The 15,096-nt window shown below is 43.8% G+C and overlaps 1 protein-coding gene across 1 annotated transcript in view; it reads right to left on the bottom strand.

Moving 5' to 3' along the window:
• The window catches only part of LOC138262357 (extracellular calcium-sensing receptor-like), a 135,120-nt gene that overhangs the window by 61,628 nt on the left and 58,396 nt on the right, over positions 1 to 15,096 (bottom strand). The window contains exons 2-4 of the mRNA XM_069212256.1: positions 12,444 to 12,724; positions 2,985 to 3,821; positions 2,498 to 2,725 (exon numbers count right to left, since the gene is read on the bottom strand). Of these exons, the coding sequence (XP_069068357.1) occupies positions 2,498 to 2,725; positions 2,985 to 3,821; positions 12,444 to 12,724 (1,346 nt within the window). The remainder of the gene's footprint in view (positions 1 to 2,497; positions 2,726 to 2,984; positions 3,822 to 12,443; positions 12,725 to 15,096) is intronic.

Raw genomic sequence — 15,096 nt, 5'->3', positions numbered from 1 at the left:
CCCATTGAAATGACTCCTGTCTTAGCAAAGACAGGAGTCATGCACCCTTGCCCAATGGCCATGCCCAGGGGACTTCTGTCCCCTGGGCATGGTCATTGGGCATAGTGGCATGTAGGGGGGCACAAATCAGGCCCCCCATGCCACCCAAAAAAAAATAAAAAAAATACCTACCTGAACTTACCTTAAGTTTCCAGTGGCGGGTCCCTCCATCCTTGGGTGTCCTCCTGGGGTGGGCAAGGGTGACAGGGGGTGTTCCTGGGGTCATGGGAGGGCACCTCTGGGCTCCTTCAGATCCCACAGGTCCCTTAACGCCTGCCTTTTCCAGGCTCTAAAAAACAGCGCAAAAGCGGCCGTACGTAATTTTTTTTGACCCGCCCACTCCCGGGCGTGAATTTTGCCCGGGAGTGTAAATACGGCACACATGCCTCGGAGTCAATTTTTTAGACGGGAACGCCTACCTTGCATCTCATTAATGCAAAGTAGGTGTCCACGCTAAAAAATGACGCAAACTCCATGGACTTTGGCGCTAGACGCGTCTAACGCCAAAGTATAAATATGGAGTTAGTTTTGCGTCGGAATTGCATAAAAAAAAAATGACACAATTCCGGCGCAAACAGAGTATAAATATGCCCCTAAGTACTTAGACCTTAGGCCGAATCATAACTCATGAAGGAAAACATTGGAAGAGTTGCAGTCACCAGATTCACAGAATCATCAGGAAGGCTCGGAAGACTAAAGCATTGGAAACTCCAAGCGACTCAGGAGACAAATGCATGGAAAAGACTTGCACAGGACTGAAATGCTGGAAAGTGAGTGCAGGAACGATGCTTGAGCATGTTGGGAACAGATTTGAGGCCAAACACCAATGCAAGTTCAGAGGGGGGTGTTTGTATAGGAAGTAGAGAGCGTTCTAGAAGGGCACGTGACCACGTGAAGCATGGAATATTCCAATGAACTCGGGGGGAAGTCACGTGCTACATAAAAATGGAAATGGGCCTAACAGGTAGCAGGTGCAAACAGTAACTGACACTATAACAATTACAGGAGAACCCAAGTGCATGATGGTTCAATCCAGTGGTTCACAGTAGAAGCATGACTATCCTATATAAGCACATGATATCTGCAGGTAAAAACTAGATGAAACGTCCATAGGAACAAAACAGGAAGGTCAATGGTTCAGACTTCTCGGGGGAGGGGTGGGGTTAGAAGGCGCTACTAGGGAAGCAAGCATGACTAAGACTTCTCAGGTCAGGGAGGCACCACAAGGGAAGGATGATATGAGCCAGGTGAGTAAAACCTACTGCACATAGGGTACAAGATGGAGTCATGACACAACCACCTTCTGAATTTTGTCCTCTCTCTAAATTCCTGTACCAACTGCATCACAGTAATCTTTACCATCACAGATTTCTCCTTCTCAGCAGTCACTTTTCTCAGCTTCTCTCCCCCTTCTGGTTTCTGAGCATCATCCATCTCTTTTGTAATGTTCCACATGGCTGGCTTTATTGCTCCCAACAACTCATTCTCATCCCTGACCAAATTAACTACAAGATATCACCTCACTGATTGTACTGTATAACACCTTGCCCCTAACCCACAACTCTGGTTGTGTCACACAACTTACCAACTCATCATAACTTACAACACAACATTACAAAACACACATATCAGACCTCAAATCATGTTTCTGCAGACCATATCTTAAAGTGTAGCCGTGACACTACACTGACTTCCGGCAGTTGATAGATCACTGATGCACACCATAGCACTCAAAATGCACCATATCAAATACAATTTATCAACAATAGTCACATATCACTACAATTCACAATACAGCACTGTGCTATATTTAAACCTGCCCACCATATCATATGAACATGTCAAGGTCTATCTTCTTCTTACACCATAACATAAAATATCCAGTAGCACCACCACATCTAGCCATTATATTGAACACAATACCACCTCACCACTCTGTAAACTTCAAATCACAACAACATGCATTACACCAAACCTAACATTGCCATGGCAAGCAACCCTCACACCTTCCTTTGACATCCATCATAGAACATAATTTATAACTAACATATTGGCACCACAAAGCAAATACTGTCATATCACATATCTCTGAATTAGTTTATTCATCAGGTATCCAGCACTGCACGACCTCACTAGTAAGGCCTTACACAAACACATAAAGCAGCACACATTACAGCTTTCTTTATCCTCAAATAAGAGTCTTCACAAGCTAGCACCTCCTCCCACAAAACAATGTTGCACAATACAAACTATAACTTAACATTGTAATTATATAACGTGTCACCACCACTGTGCTACACCCTGCGGCTGACTTCCACCACATTACACCTTGCATGAGATCGAATACAATAATATACCCAGCAACCCAACAATATTGTTAATGTATTAGGAGACCAACAGAATGAATAAGATTGTGTCCTGTGATCAACTTGTTAGTGCTGGGCAAAATTATTCTCACCCGATAGTTTTTTCCACCCCATAAGATGGCTTGTTCATCAATCATCATTTTAACTCCTGGAGGAGCATTGGCATCATAGGTTCCCATTTTCACAAAGCTACTGGTGTCACTGGATGTCATGTGCCAATATAACAAGTCCAGGAATGGCGGGGAGTCTCCAGATTCATCGAAAAATAACTTCCTGCCAGCGGAGGTCAGCAAGTGAACATTCTTCACATAGTGCAACATCTGTAGACAAACCAGAAAACATGGCTTGAAAACCGGAGAAGTTATATTTGAAACTTCCTTCACTTCCTTATTGAGTTTGCACTCGACAATTTAAGCCAATATTGTGAATGAGTGATATATCTTTGTGTGACCAATGGATCAAAATAAATTCCATGGCAATGTCATTGTTTTTGGGTATTAGTGACATTGCTGTTTCACAGGTAAACTTCTAATTAGTAAACTCTGGTTGACTACATCCACAAAATATATGTTTACTCACCTGCCATGGTTGAAATCCTTTAGGATCTGCACATGATCCTTGAATGAATGGACCTTCTTGAGGACTGCAATGAATCAGATCTTGCAGGGCTTGAGCCAAGGCATAGATGGCTTTATATGCAGAATAGGAAAACCTGAAATCAGTCATTTCAAAGACAGAAGCATCAAGAGACTCTAGCTTTTCTGTTCCAGTGCAGAGTCCATTTTGAATTGCCATGCCAGCAGTTTGTGTTTCATTTAACATATCCTCCCATTTGCAACTGAAGGCTTGCTCCCAGAAAGTCTTCATGAATATATCTTCAGTTTGCTTCAAAGGGTGGATACTGTTGAGGAACTTTCTAAACCCAGGAATATCTCCGCTGTAGACTGCCAGTCCCAAGGTGCCATTCAGCAATTCTCTCAAGTCCTTCCTGGAGAAAGTGAATGATGGAATCCAGCTTGTCACTCCAATCCAAATTTTTCCAGAGACTTTTTGCAGAGCCAGTTCCTGTAGAATTGGTGTGATATGAATTGCAAACGTGTAGCACACAATCACTTTAACAGTGGATCTTTTCACGATGTCAATTATGCTGCTTGCGGAGGCTTTGTTGAAATGTAAGGGAAGAATTTCAAAGAATTCAGTGCAGATCTCATTTCTTTCTAACTCGTCCTTTAGGGCCTGACTGCCTTGACGACACAGGTCATTGTCTGAGGCCAGAATCCCTATCCATGTCCAGTCAAATTGAAGCAGTAACTGTACCAATGCATGGGGCTGGGATGCAACGCTTGTCACTGTCCGTAGAAAAGATGGGAACTGGACTTTGTCACTCAGAATAGGGAGTGCTGCAGCGTAGCTGATCTGTAAAACAGGAAACACACGTACTCATATTCTAAAATACTTACGTTTAATACTTTAAAAATAAAACACTGTTGTCAGGAGTATGCGTTGTATTAACTTTCTCTTTTTGGATAGTGCATTTAAGCAAGCAGCTAAACAGTATAATCAAATACAATTCATGAGGGGAAGGAAGGAAGGAAAGATGGAAAGAAGGAAGGAAGGAAGGAAAGATGGAAGGAAGGAAGGAAGGAAGGAAGGAAAGCTTTCAAATTGGTCCCAACACCTTAGGCTACTTGAGTCAGTCAGAACTGAGGCATCGCCTCTGAATTTTTACTCATCGCTGAAGTTGCATCAGTTGTGAGGCCAACTTCAGCTATGCAACACTTTTGCAGCAGAGTTCCCACTGATGCAGCAGAAATTCTGACACACCTTGGGTCCGTGAGCCATGGTACCCTGTATTGAAAAGATGGCGAAACCATAGCGTTGAAACAATGTTTTACACATCGTATCTTTTTTTGACACATCGCTGCTGCAATGCAGCAATGCATCAGTTCTTGTAAATATGCCCCTGAGTTTGCCTCAGAATCTGTTGGCCCATTTCCTGGATAGCTCACAGTGTCTCACCTGAACCCCCAAACCAACCAGAGAGGAAGGTGACTGTTGCAACCTAAACATGACACTCTGACTCCCCAGGGAAGTCATGAAGACAGATCTTACCCTTTTGTGGTATTACTCATTCATGCGAAGGCGAGACACAAAATAGAGGCGAGATAACTTTCAAATGTATTGAATGTATTGCAATCTAGCACAAAGCAAATGAGCTGCAATAATTAGGCAGATGAAACAAAGCACAGTCATTAGCATTACAAAGATAGTGAAAATAATTGAACCATCAGGAATGTGGTTCTAGATGTTCTAGAGGTTCCTGCCTAGCCCTAAGATTATACTCAAGAGTATAGGGGGTGTACCCTTTTGTCTGGCCCGATCTAAGGGATTAGCCCCAGCCCCATACCTGAAGACAGTGCCAGGAGTTGGCCTGCAGAGTAGATGGCAATCCTCTCAGGGCAGGTAAATCAGCACCAGCACAGCAGCATATCAAACAGCATTCGTCCCAGGTCAGTCGTGGCCAGAATGACCTCTGCCCTTTCCAAGTCAGTGCACAATTTTTATAGTAAACCACACTGTGTTGGAAGTACAGTCCTGATGCAGTGCTGTGTCTAGGTGAAAGAAGCTGTCTCCTGAACAGACAACACAAACTAGCATGTTGTGTACAGTGTTCCTAGCCTTGGGCAGAAAATACTGGTTACATATTGTGCAAAGGCTAACTAATCAAGCAGCGTGTTCTTTTTATTCCTAGAATAAAAGTAGACCACTAAAAATCTGTAAAAAATCATTGCTAAAAGCAGCCTAACTAAAACAAATAAAATCTGAAATATAAAATGAAGCTAAGTGGAGCTTAAAACAGTGGAAACCGACATTGGTCCAAGAGGTCCTCACTACAAAAGGAAGACAACAACATTACAGAGGTTGGGGCTTTGCAGCTGTGGGAGTTTACACTCAAGAAATGAATGCAACCGCAAAACTAAACAATTCCCTAGAGGAACTTGCATGGTGAATCAGTAATATTTTCTGAAGAAGAATAACACGTAATAAAAACACAGTTTGGAATGGATCATTTCTTGGTCTGTTATGGAGTATATATGTTTGTAAGTTCCACTAGCGTGTTATTGTTCTTGTGACTGCAGTAAAATGAGGGTGAGCAGCAGAGAGGTGAGTTGTGTCCTCTAGGCACCTACCACCAATTTCCCAAGTCTCTTCTGCCCTCGCCTATGTAATTTCCGACTCTCTTCACAATAGCTCATTCCCTTCTCTCCCTGTCTCATTATTCCAGTGCCTCACTCCCCTCTGTCTCTCTATTGCACCCCACACACACTGCTTCTTTCCTACTGTGCCTCTCCCGCACTGCATCAGTGCCCTGTATGCCCATTCACCATTACTCCAGTGTCCCTTCCCCAGATTCAGCAGTGCCCCCCTCCAGTGTCTCCACTGTGCACCCCCCTGCTGCCCTGTGACTTCACTTCCCCTTCACATCTAAGATAGAGCAAAACTTTCTAATCAAAACATGCCTCCTCTCTGGCCCCAGACATTGTCATGATCTGAGATGCAGTTATGCTGGTGTCGGGGCAGGTCAGAGACAGTGACCTACCACAGTTTCCAGCAGTGACCGACCACATACCAGGTGTGATTTTCGGGACAAGCACCTATTCTGCCTGTTGCAAAAATATCACAAACTCTGGATTTGTGGACTAAAAATGTTGCAGGAAGCAATATCCTCTGGAATGTCATTATATGTATGTAGTATACTTATAAAGATAATTTTTAAATCACACCATAAAAAGTTTGGCTTCATCACAAAAAAATGCTGCTGATTTCCACCCATCTCCACGGTACTCATTTTCTTACCCTGGAAGATCATGTTAAAACCTACTTGGAGTCCAGCTTATATTTTGCATTGTATATGTAGGTGTGTTAAGCCTTATTTAGCCCCTATCCAGCAGTCTCTACCTCACAGGATGTTACCCATGTAAGTACCACATAGGCCCCTTGTTGGTATTTTACCATGATACTTTACCACACAGGTAAGTATTTTTGGATTAAATAAATTATATGTCATTTAAAATAAATTAAGGGTGAGAGGATGGGCAAGGATTAAGGGATGGGTAAGGGTAATGGAGGGGAGAGGTAAAATAATGTAATGTATTAGGCTGTAGGGGAGGTAAAGTTGTTTTAGGGTTCAAGGATGGGTAGATGTGAAGGAAGGTAACAGTTTTTAGGGTTCAGGCATGGGAATAGGTAAAGGGAGGTAAGATGTTTTTAGGGTTATCGGAAAGATGGAGGAAGAGAAAAATGAAACAGCATCACAAAGGGAGAGAGCAGAAAGCTGCAAGAGTGAGCTGAAAAGGGCAGGGAGTGGCTGTAAATGGATTAAAGAGGCACAAGCTGGCCTCAGGATTATGCTGCCTTGGTATTCTGTGCCCACTCATTTAAATGCAGCAACCGTATTTTTAAGAGGAGGGCTTTGGGCACCGGCACGTTTTTATTTACAAATTAAGCATTGGTTCAGGGGTAGGTAGGGATAAAGAGTACTCGATTTCTGCCATCGAAGTACACCTCTGTTGACCCCCACAGAGTAATTGCTGTCTTAGGTTTTGCCATTCGTCCATCCACCCTATTTAGAGTGGGCAGACAAATTGCAAGTTTTCACTGTCAGTCACCTCCAGGTAAAAAGTGTTATTGAGGGGCAGTGAAAACTGCACAATGACCCCCACACCATGGGAGAATACTCCAATGGCGAGGGGAGCATTACTTTTTTATTTTCAAAACCAAAATCCCACTTTATACTGAAGGTTTGACATATGTCTTGTCATGTTCACAGAGCTGTCTGTAAACATTTTCAAGATATGTCCACTGGGCCGGTGGACATTCCTTCATTTGGCGGGTGGAGTACCTTTGCTACGAGGGGATTAAAGGACTCCCCTATGGTGACAGCACATACTCTGTCTTCCAAACTCTAAGTCAGACCCTATAAGTCACTAATATTACTTGGATCTTGATCTTCCAGCAGGTACATTAGAAAGAATTGTGAAGCAGGCAGAGAGGTCCAGACTGAATGTGGTTAATATGTTAAAGCACACCCCTGACCTGGAGTCACATGCAAGAGATTGACCGGAAAGAAGTCTCATTGATGAGCAGAGAGTTCTAGAACAGGTGTGGCTATCAAACTGAGTCACCCTTGAGGTCAACCCAGACAGGGGCATGGCAGAAAGATAACTTATTTTCAACTTTATTGGGATTTTTCAGGTAGGCATGCTACTGCTATATGTGCATAAGCCATTCACATGAATCAACCCATACTAGCATGTAACTCCCACCAAAGAATCAAGTGAATTAAATCAACTTTGATTACGACAACTTCATAAGGAATGTTCGTTTTTATTCTGAGTGCCTCGACTCCATCCCAAGATTCCACGGATCATACTCAGGTGGTTATGACCTTGTAGTCTTAGGCTCAAAGCTACTGAAACTCCACTGGCCATGTTTTCTGAGTCAACCAACCCCATGGAAACACATCAATGAACCAGAAAGGACCCTTGTTTTCCTACCAATGAGCATACTTTATTAACTTAACACCCACCACTTAGGCTATCAATATGGTTATTCCCTCTATGATGGGACATATCATGTGACCTCCCATCCACCAGATACCCTACAGTCAAAGAAGGAACAAGTGGGCAGATATACAAAGAGATTTTGTGGTCAAAAGCCCTGCATTTGCAAAATCCCATCTTGTAACTGCAAAATCCCATTTTCTAATGTCACAAAATGAGGTTACCAAACTATACAGAACACAAACAATAGATCAGTTACCAACTATTAGGGTAACTGATTTGTAAAATACAAGTGAGGAGTCTCCTTCCTCCCTTTGTGAATTGATGTGGCAGCTTCAGAGAGAATAGGTGGTGCTGCAAGGAACCACTGCCTGGCTCATTTACAACACCGTAAGCATCCAATTCATATCTCAATGTGCCATTTCTCAAACCGGCAAGTGCCATGACCCTGCTCACTACCCACATGCATCCATCCAACTCACGCTGTTTCATCACCATGCCACTCAGCTCCATGCTGACTTCTCCCTTCTTGACTTCCTACAACATTACCTGTGGAAGAGTTGCAGGCAACCAGTTATTGACAACACACTGTTTTCTGGTGCACAATATTCAATTATTAGAACAATCTGTGGCTAGAAATACTGCCTGGCAGTAGCGATAAGTGGGTTTAACTTTGCCTCAGGCAAAGCAGACCAATGTTAGAAATGTGCACTCAACTTCACCCACCCCTAGTCAGAACTCTACTTCTCGCACCACATAATACAAAGCTCTCCTCTCCGATAGCACCATTTGCACCTTCTTGATACCACTATCCGAGAGTCATATACCATCTTTTGCACAAGCATATTTTGCAACCCTGATCATTGTTTATACACCTCAGTCCCACATCATCTCATCAAATTCCCACTAGCCACCTCACAGAACAAACAGAATGAACATACTTTGCTATTCACAATGATAATCAAGCATTCCACTGACATGCACACTGAAGACACAGCCCATCACACCGCCACAAACAAACTAGAGACCCTCTTTCTAATAGAGATGCTGTTCACATCACCAGCACACACATATTAGAGAGCCTGGTTCTACAGGTTATGACATACAGCACTTTAAACTGCCAAACTAATCAGGCGAGGTTGTTCTGTTGTTCATCCTTTATTACAGCAATATACAGTACATTAGCAATCAACCAGCAGCTCCTTTTGAGCTTCGCTCATGTCACATTTGGTGACAAAGACCAACATGTTCCACCTCATTTACCGCTCACATGGCAGAAATCCAGTCTTCTCTGCCATCATTTCTGACTTTGTCACTTTAGTATCAAACAAATACATGAACAATAGCTTCCTTGCTGTCTTCAACCTCTCAAGTTATGCATATACCAAGTACTTGAATAATGCTCAAACTGTTGAACATTGCCAACATTTTGAAACTTTTCATGCTCCCTGTCCACATCAAAGGGGACATTCTGCACCTCCATGACCAAAATTGCTTACCAACAATTGCAACATGAATCCAGAACTGGCCATGATGCCATTGCTTCTATACCGCTTCCACCCATTGATTTCAGCCACAGTAATCAAGGATGATAACCAGATTTTTCAAAAACATCACAGAAAATCCTCTCTATGCAATCCTGACATCCACTCAAAAACTTGTTTCAGTAGCATCAACAGACTTAAAATCTGGAACCTCATTAATGAAACCATGAGATGCCTTGAGTTCTGTTGCTGTACTTGTATGATATTAAGTGCTATCCTAGTTCAGATCTGCCAAGATCTTTCAATAATTCTCCACTTCTAGAAGAAGCTGAAAACCTTATTACAAGGTAGCCATATAAATGCTAGAACATCTCTGAAGAGGTTCCACTCACACCTCTTTCTTTCTTATCCCCTCTCCTGCTTGCATCTCAGCCACTCTACGTTCTGCTCAATTTCTCTTTGTAAACCATACCACATCAATCCCCACTGTAGTTGAAGTCATCTGAAAAACCTTCTCCACTCTAACCCTTCCTTCGCATGAATATCAGCTATGGGTAGTCCGTGGTGGCTTCTATTATCTTTGGAATGCCTATTGGAACCATTGTCCTAAGTATTCTTTACCCTGCTCTTGATAACCCTAGTCTTAATGTTCATAATGACATCGACAAGAACAGAAAGTAAAGAGGATGCTCTACTCTAATGAGAGGATGCTGTCACCCATATTGTTCTCCCAGCAACTTAGCAGCCAGTATATTGTGAGTCCATTACAGGGCTTTGGGTCCTGTAGTTGGTAAATCTTGTAATATAGTTGGTGATGATTGTGTACAGATTGTTAGAATGTCAGTTCTCATCTTCCATGAACTGTGGAGAATAAACTTACATTCTGTCCTTTCTACTCAAATATCCACTGTGACTCTCAGTCTTTGTGAAGTACTCCATACATTAACCACATACATAGATACAAATACTTGTAGATTGCTGAGCATTTCTGTAAAGCTCTAAACACTTGCAATTGTAACTTCCTAAACTCTTCATGTGTCTCTGTCCTTTTTTCATTGTTGGGTTCAGCACCAAATGTCCAACGTGAAATAAAATGAACTGAAATGAAAAAAGAGACTTATACAGTGCTCTAAACCCACAGGTATAAAGACAGTGGCCCTCATTACAATCTTGGCGGGTGGCAACCGCCGGGCGGCCGCCAATGCAGCCACACTCCCGTGGGGTCTATTATGAGATCCCCGCTGAGCCGGCGGGCGGAAACCTGGTTTCCGTCTGCCAGCCAGGTGGGGATCTCGGCCGCAACACGGGAGCCGTTGCCAAATGGAGCCGGCGGTGTTGCGGCTGTGCAACAGGTGCAGTTGCACCCGACGCGCTTTTCACTGTCTGCACAGCAGACAGCGAAAAGCTGCATGGGGCTGTGGCAGAGGGCCCATGCACTGCCCATGCCAGTGGCATGGGTAGTGCAGGGGTCCCCAGGAGCCCTACGACTCCCCTTTCCGCCAGCCTTTTCATGGTGGTTTTTACCCCCATGAAAAGGCTGGCAGGAGGCTGGCGGGTGGGGGACTCGTAATCCCCTGGGCAGCGCTGCAAGCAGTGCTGCCCTGGGTGATTTAAACCGACGGGACAAATGTGGGTCCCGGCGGTCGAAATGCCCCTGGAAGCACCGCCAGCCTGTTGGCGGTGCTTCCTCCGCCAGGGTTGTAATGACTGCCACTGTGTTCTGATGAATATATATGCAAATGAATAATGCATAAATGACTGAAGGCCTAGATATTCTTTTCATAAGGTTGCCAATACTACCATTGTAATACATGCATATTGCCCATTACAATGGTATTTCACCACAAAAGCTTACATTTTGCACATTTGGTCTTAGATGTTTTACCCTTTCCATAATCCCTAATAGGCAAAAGCCATTCCTATAATCCTTGCTGAATTTGATCCCCTCACTTCACTGGTCATTGCTGTGTCTCTTTAGCAATTTACTCCTTTCTCACACCATCGCTTCACTCTTCACCACTCCCTCCATCCACAAACTAGACAAGTGGCTTCATCATACAGACTAATTGTACTGTGGAATTTGGGCAGTTTATGATTCAAACAGGCATTCAGTCCTTCCACATAACTTATGACAACAAAAGGCTATCAAGTCATTCAAAACTAAATAGAGACTACAACCAGCAACAGTAGTCTCAAAGATATGGGTTCTGCTCATTTTTATTGGAAATGAGAACTGAAATCTGTGACAATTAGGCTATTAACCAGACAGTGTATTTTGTTCCTCCTTAATTAAACTATATCTATGCCCAGCCCTGAAATCCCAGTGGATGTCCACTATTTTTACTTTAGTTGTAGGATTTACATAGTCTACAACAGTGCTGACTAGGTCAACAATTAATAACTAGCTGCTTCCTTTTACAGTCAAGTGTTACTGGATTTTAAATTGTCTTACAACACCCACCCCATACTTTTGTGTCCGCCCAACCACATTCTTCTCAGTGCTCGCTCCGATACTGCTCCAAATTTTCTTTGGCTAGAGTTTGGTCACCTTCTATGAATTTGACTAGAGGACATGAGTAAGAATAGGGGCTTTTTATTAATCCATGAACCCCTCTTTATATGTACATTCTATTGGAATAGTTAAATTTGAGTACAATGCCTTATTTTATAAAGTTGGATATACTATATGAATGAAAAGAAATCTACATCTCTGAGATGTGTGGTATGCAGTTTCTGATCAATGTCTCTCATCAAGTATTTGCTTGATAAATTCAAGATGTTTTTCTGAACCTGTCTCAACTAAGCTCTGTTGATACCCTCTAGTGAGAACTGTGCACTACTCATGATTCCCAATCTTTAGGGATATAGAAGGAAATTAATTTTTATTCAAGTTACTTTCAAAACATTGTCTGACTACAATTAACTGATCCATAATAACTGTCTCTTCTAGCCTTTCACTGACTTTAATTCATGCTTGATCCATTTCCTACCTGAGGAATCCAGCTGACTCCGAGCATTCTGGCCATGGGGACAGCTCCTGCTGATGGTCCATCTCCAATGAAGCCAGCTAGCTTGGGACTTGATTGACAGCTGTAGTTAGGAATTGTCTCCTTCCCTCCTGAGATCAGTTGTAAAGTCCCTGCAATGGCCCCCAGCTCAGAGAAACAAGAGTCATAAATGTAAAACCCCAAGGTGGTGTTAGGTAGAAGATTAGGACTTCTATTAATTTCGTTAATGGCAAAGACCATGGCGAGGACCATTTGATAATATTCTATAAAAATCCTGAACATAAAGCAAAATTTTGCAATCGTGAATATAATGATAAGCATAACCTTTGCAAAAAAACGTTCAGATCAAATTCATGGCATGGTGCAGGCAGGTCTACAAGCTGTAGCACACTAAAGAAATACAGGTACAGTGCTAGGAACGTCAATGAAGAAGAGTGCCACAATTTTGAAAATAACATGTGCTAAGCATATTTTTATCTTTATAAAGAGAGGTTTTTGTTGGAACACACTGCAGGGACTGTCTTACCACAATTGCTTTGCACCTCAGGATGCTGCTGTTGTAAATTCTTAATAATTGGGACTCTGTGATGCTACCGCAGTTCACAGGTCACTGAATGACAATAAACCCCAACAGCAGATATTTGTAATGCATAAAGGGCATTACTTATTGTTCAGATTGCATAATAGAGGTGGCTGTGAAACCTGACTACAGTACAGCTCAATAGTTAAATTACTATCCTAGACTAGATTGAAGTTATTGTGTACCTTGAAATACCAGTAATAACAAAGAACCTATTCACAAAGGTAAGCTTACAAGAGTATATCTTCTCATATTTAGATCTGTACCTACAGCTACTGTAAAACTCCTAATTGATGTAATTAGCCAATTCCGTGTGTTGATCTCCACCTAAGTGTAGTTTTCTGAGTCTTCATCCCCTCAAATGAATATATGAAGATTCACACAAATTGTTGGAAAATGGGTTATTGGTAAGGGCAGGTAGGTACCCACACCTAGTAACAAGCCACTAACCTCCACCTAGGTACAGTTAGGTCTCAGTAAATTAATCCCAGCTCAACCCTTGGTAGCTTGGCAACGAGCGTCAAGGCTTAACTTAGGAGACAGTGTGTAAAGCATTCAAATATCACAAAACAGTAATTAAATAAAACACAGGAAACAGTTTAAAAATCCAAAACCAATTTATAAAAATAGTTTATATTTTTATCTTTAAAATGACACAAAAACGAATAAAATCGGATAAAGGGAACCGGAGATATGAATTTTTAAAGAATTATTATTTTTCTAGCGCTTAGAAACAAAAAGCGCCAATCGGGTCATCTGGTTGCACCAGGACCGGGGCAAACTCAAAGTTTCAGGCCAACCGCGATGGAGCCCTGCTCGGCTACAAGTCGCGGGAGGCCTCGGTTAAAAAGTTACCTTCTGACTTAGGGGGTCATTCTGACCTTGGCGGACGGCGGAGGCCGTCCGCCAAGGTACCGCCGTCAGAACACCGCACCGCGGTCGAAAGACCGCGGCGGTGATTCTGATATTTGCCCTGTGCTGGCGGCCGCCAAAAGACCGCCCGCCAGCACAGGGCAAATCAACCTTCCCACTAGGATGCCGGCTCAGAATTGAGCCGGCGGAGTGGGAAGGTGCGACGGGTGCAGTTGCACCCGTCGCGTATTTCAGTGTCTGCTGGGCAGACACTGAAATACTTTTTGGGGCCCTCTTATGGGGGCCCCTGCCGTGCCCATGCCATTTGCATGGGCACGGCAGGGGCCCCCAGGGGCCCCGCGGCACCCCCTACCGCCATCCTGTTCATGGCGGGAGAGCCGCCATGAACAGGATGGCGGTAGGGGGTGTCAGAATCCCCATGGCGGCGGAGCGCGCTCCGCCGCCATGGAGGATTCAGACGGGCAGCGGAAAGTCGGCGGTACACCGCCGACTTTCCGTTTCTGGCCGCGGCTGATCCGCCGCGGTCAGAATGCCCAGCGGTGCACCGCCAGCCTGTTGGCGGTGCTACCGACGACCTCCGCCATGGCGGTAATTACCGCCATGGTCAGAATGACCCCCTTAGTCTTTATTTTGAAGATTTTCTTCAGCGGGACGAACCTGCCAGTTGAATCCGACCTCCTGGAGCCCTTGTCCGGATACGCGATGTGGGTTTCCTCGGTGGAGACTTTTACCTTCGGACTTAGTCGTTTTTTCGAGGTGAAAATCCTTCGACCGGGGTAAACCTGGATCTTGGTCCGACGTCCGTGGAGCCCTTCTCGGATACGATGGCTGGGAGGTCCCGGTCAACTTTTTACCTTCGGACTTAGTCTCTTTTTCGGAGGTTTGTCTTTACCGGGACGAACCACCAAGTCAGGCCGGGTCACGGTTGAGGCAAGCCGGCTAGAATTTCCGCGACCGACCGTCCCTCTCTGGAGCTTTTTTACAAAATTTCTCAAATCTTCTCCAAACTTCTGGGGCTTCACCCAGATGTTCTTTTAAGGTTCTTTTGGGGTCCACAGCTCACCCCAAGGGTCCAGAAGTTCTGTGAGGGTCCTTGGGGGGTGCGGACTTCAACTCCCAGAATGCACCTGGCGCAAACTCCTTTATGGCCACTGGGCAGTGGTCAACTGGTCTCTTTTTTCA

The sequence above is a fragment of the Pleurodeles waltl genome, chromosome 10, assembly GCF_031143425.1.
Source record: "Pleurodeles waltl isolate 20211129_DDA chromosome 10, aPleWal1.hap1.20221129, whole genome shotgun sequence".
In the NCBI taxonomy this organism is placed as follows: Eukaryota; Metazoa; Chordata; class Amphibia; order Caudata; family Salamandridae; genus Pleurodeles; species Pleurodeles waltl.
Note: the sequence above shows the minus strand (reverse complement) of the source record. Positions and strands in the feature narration are given on the sequence as shown.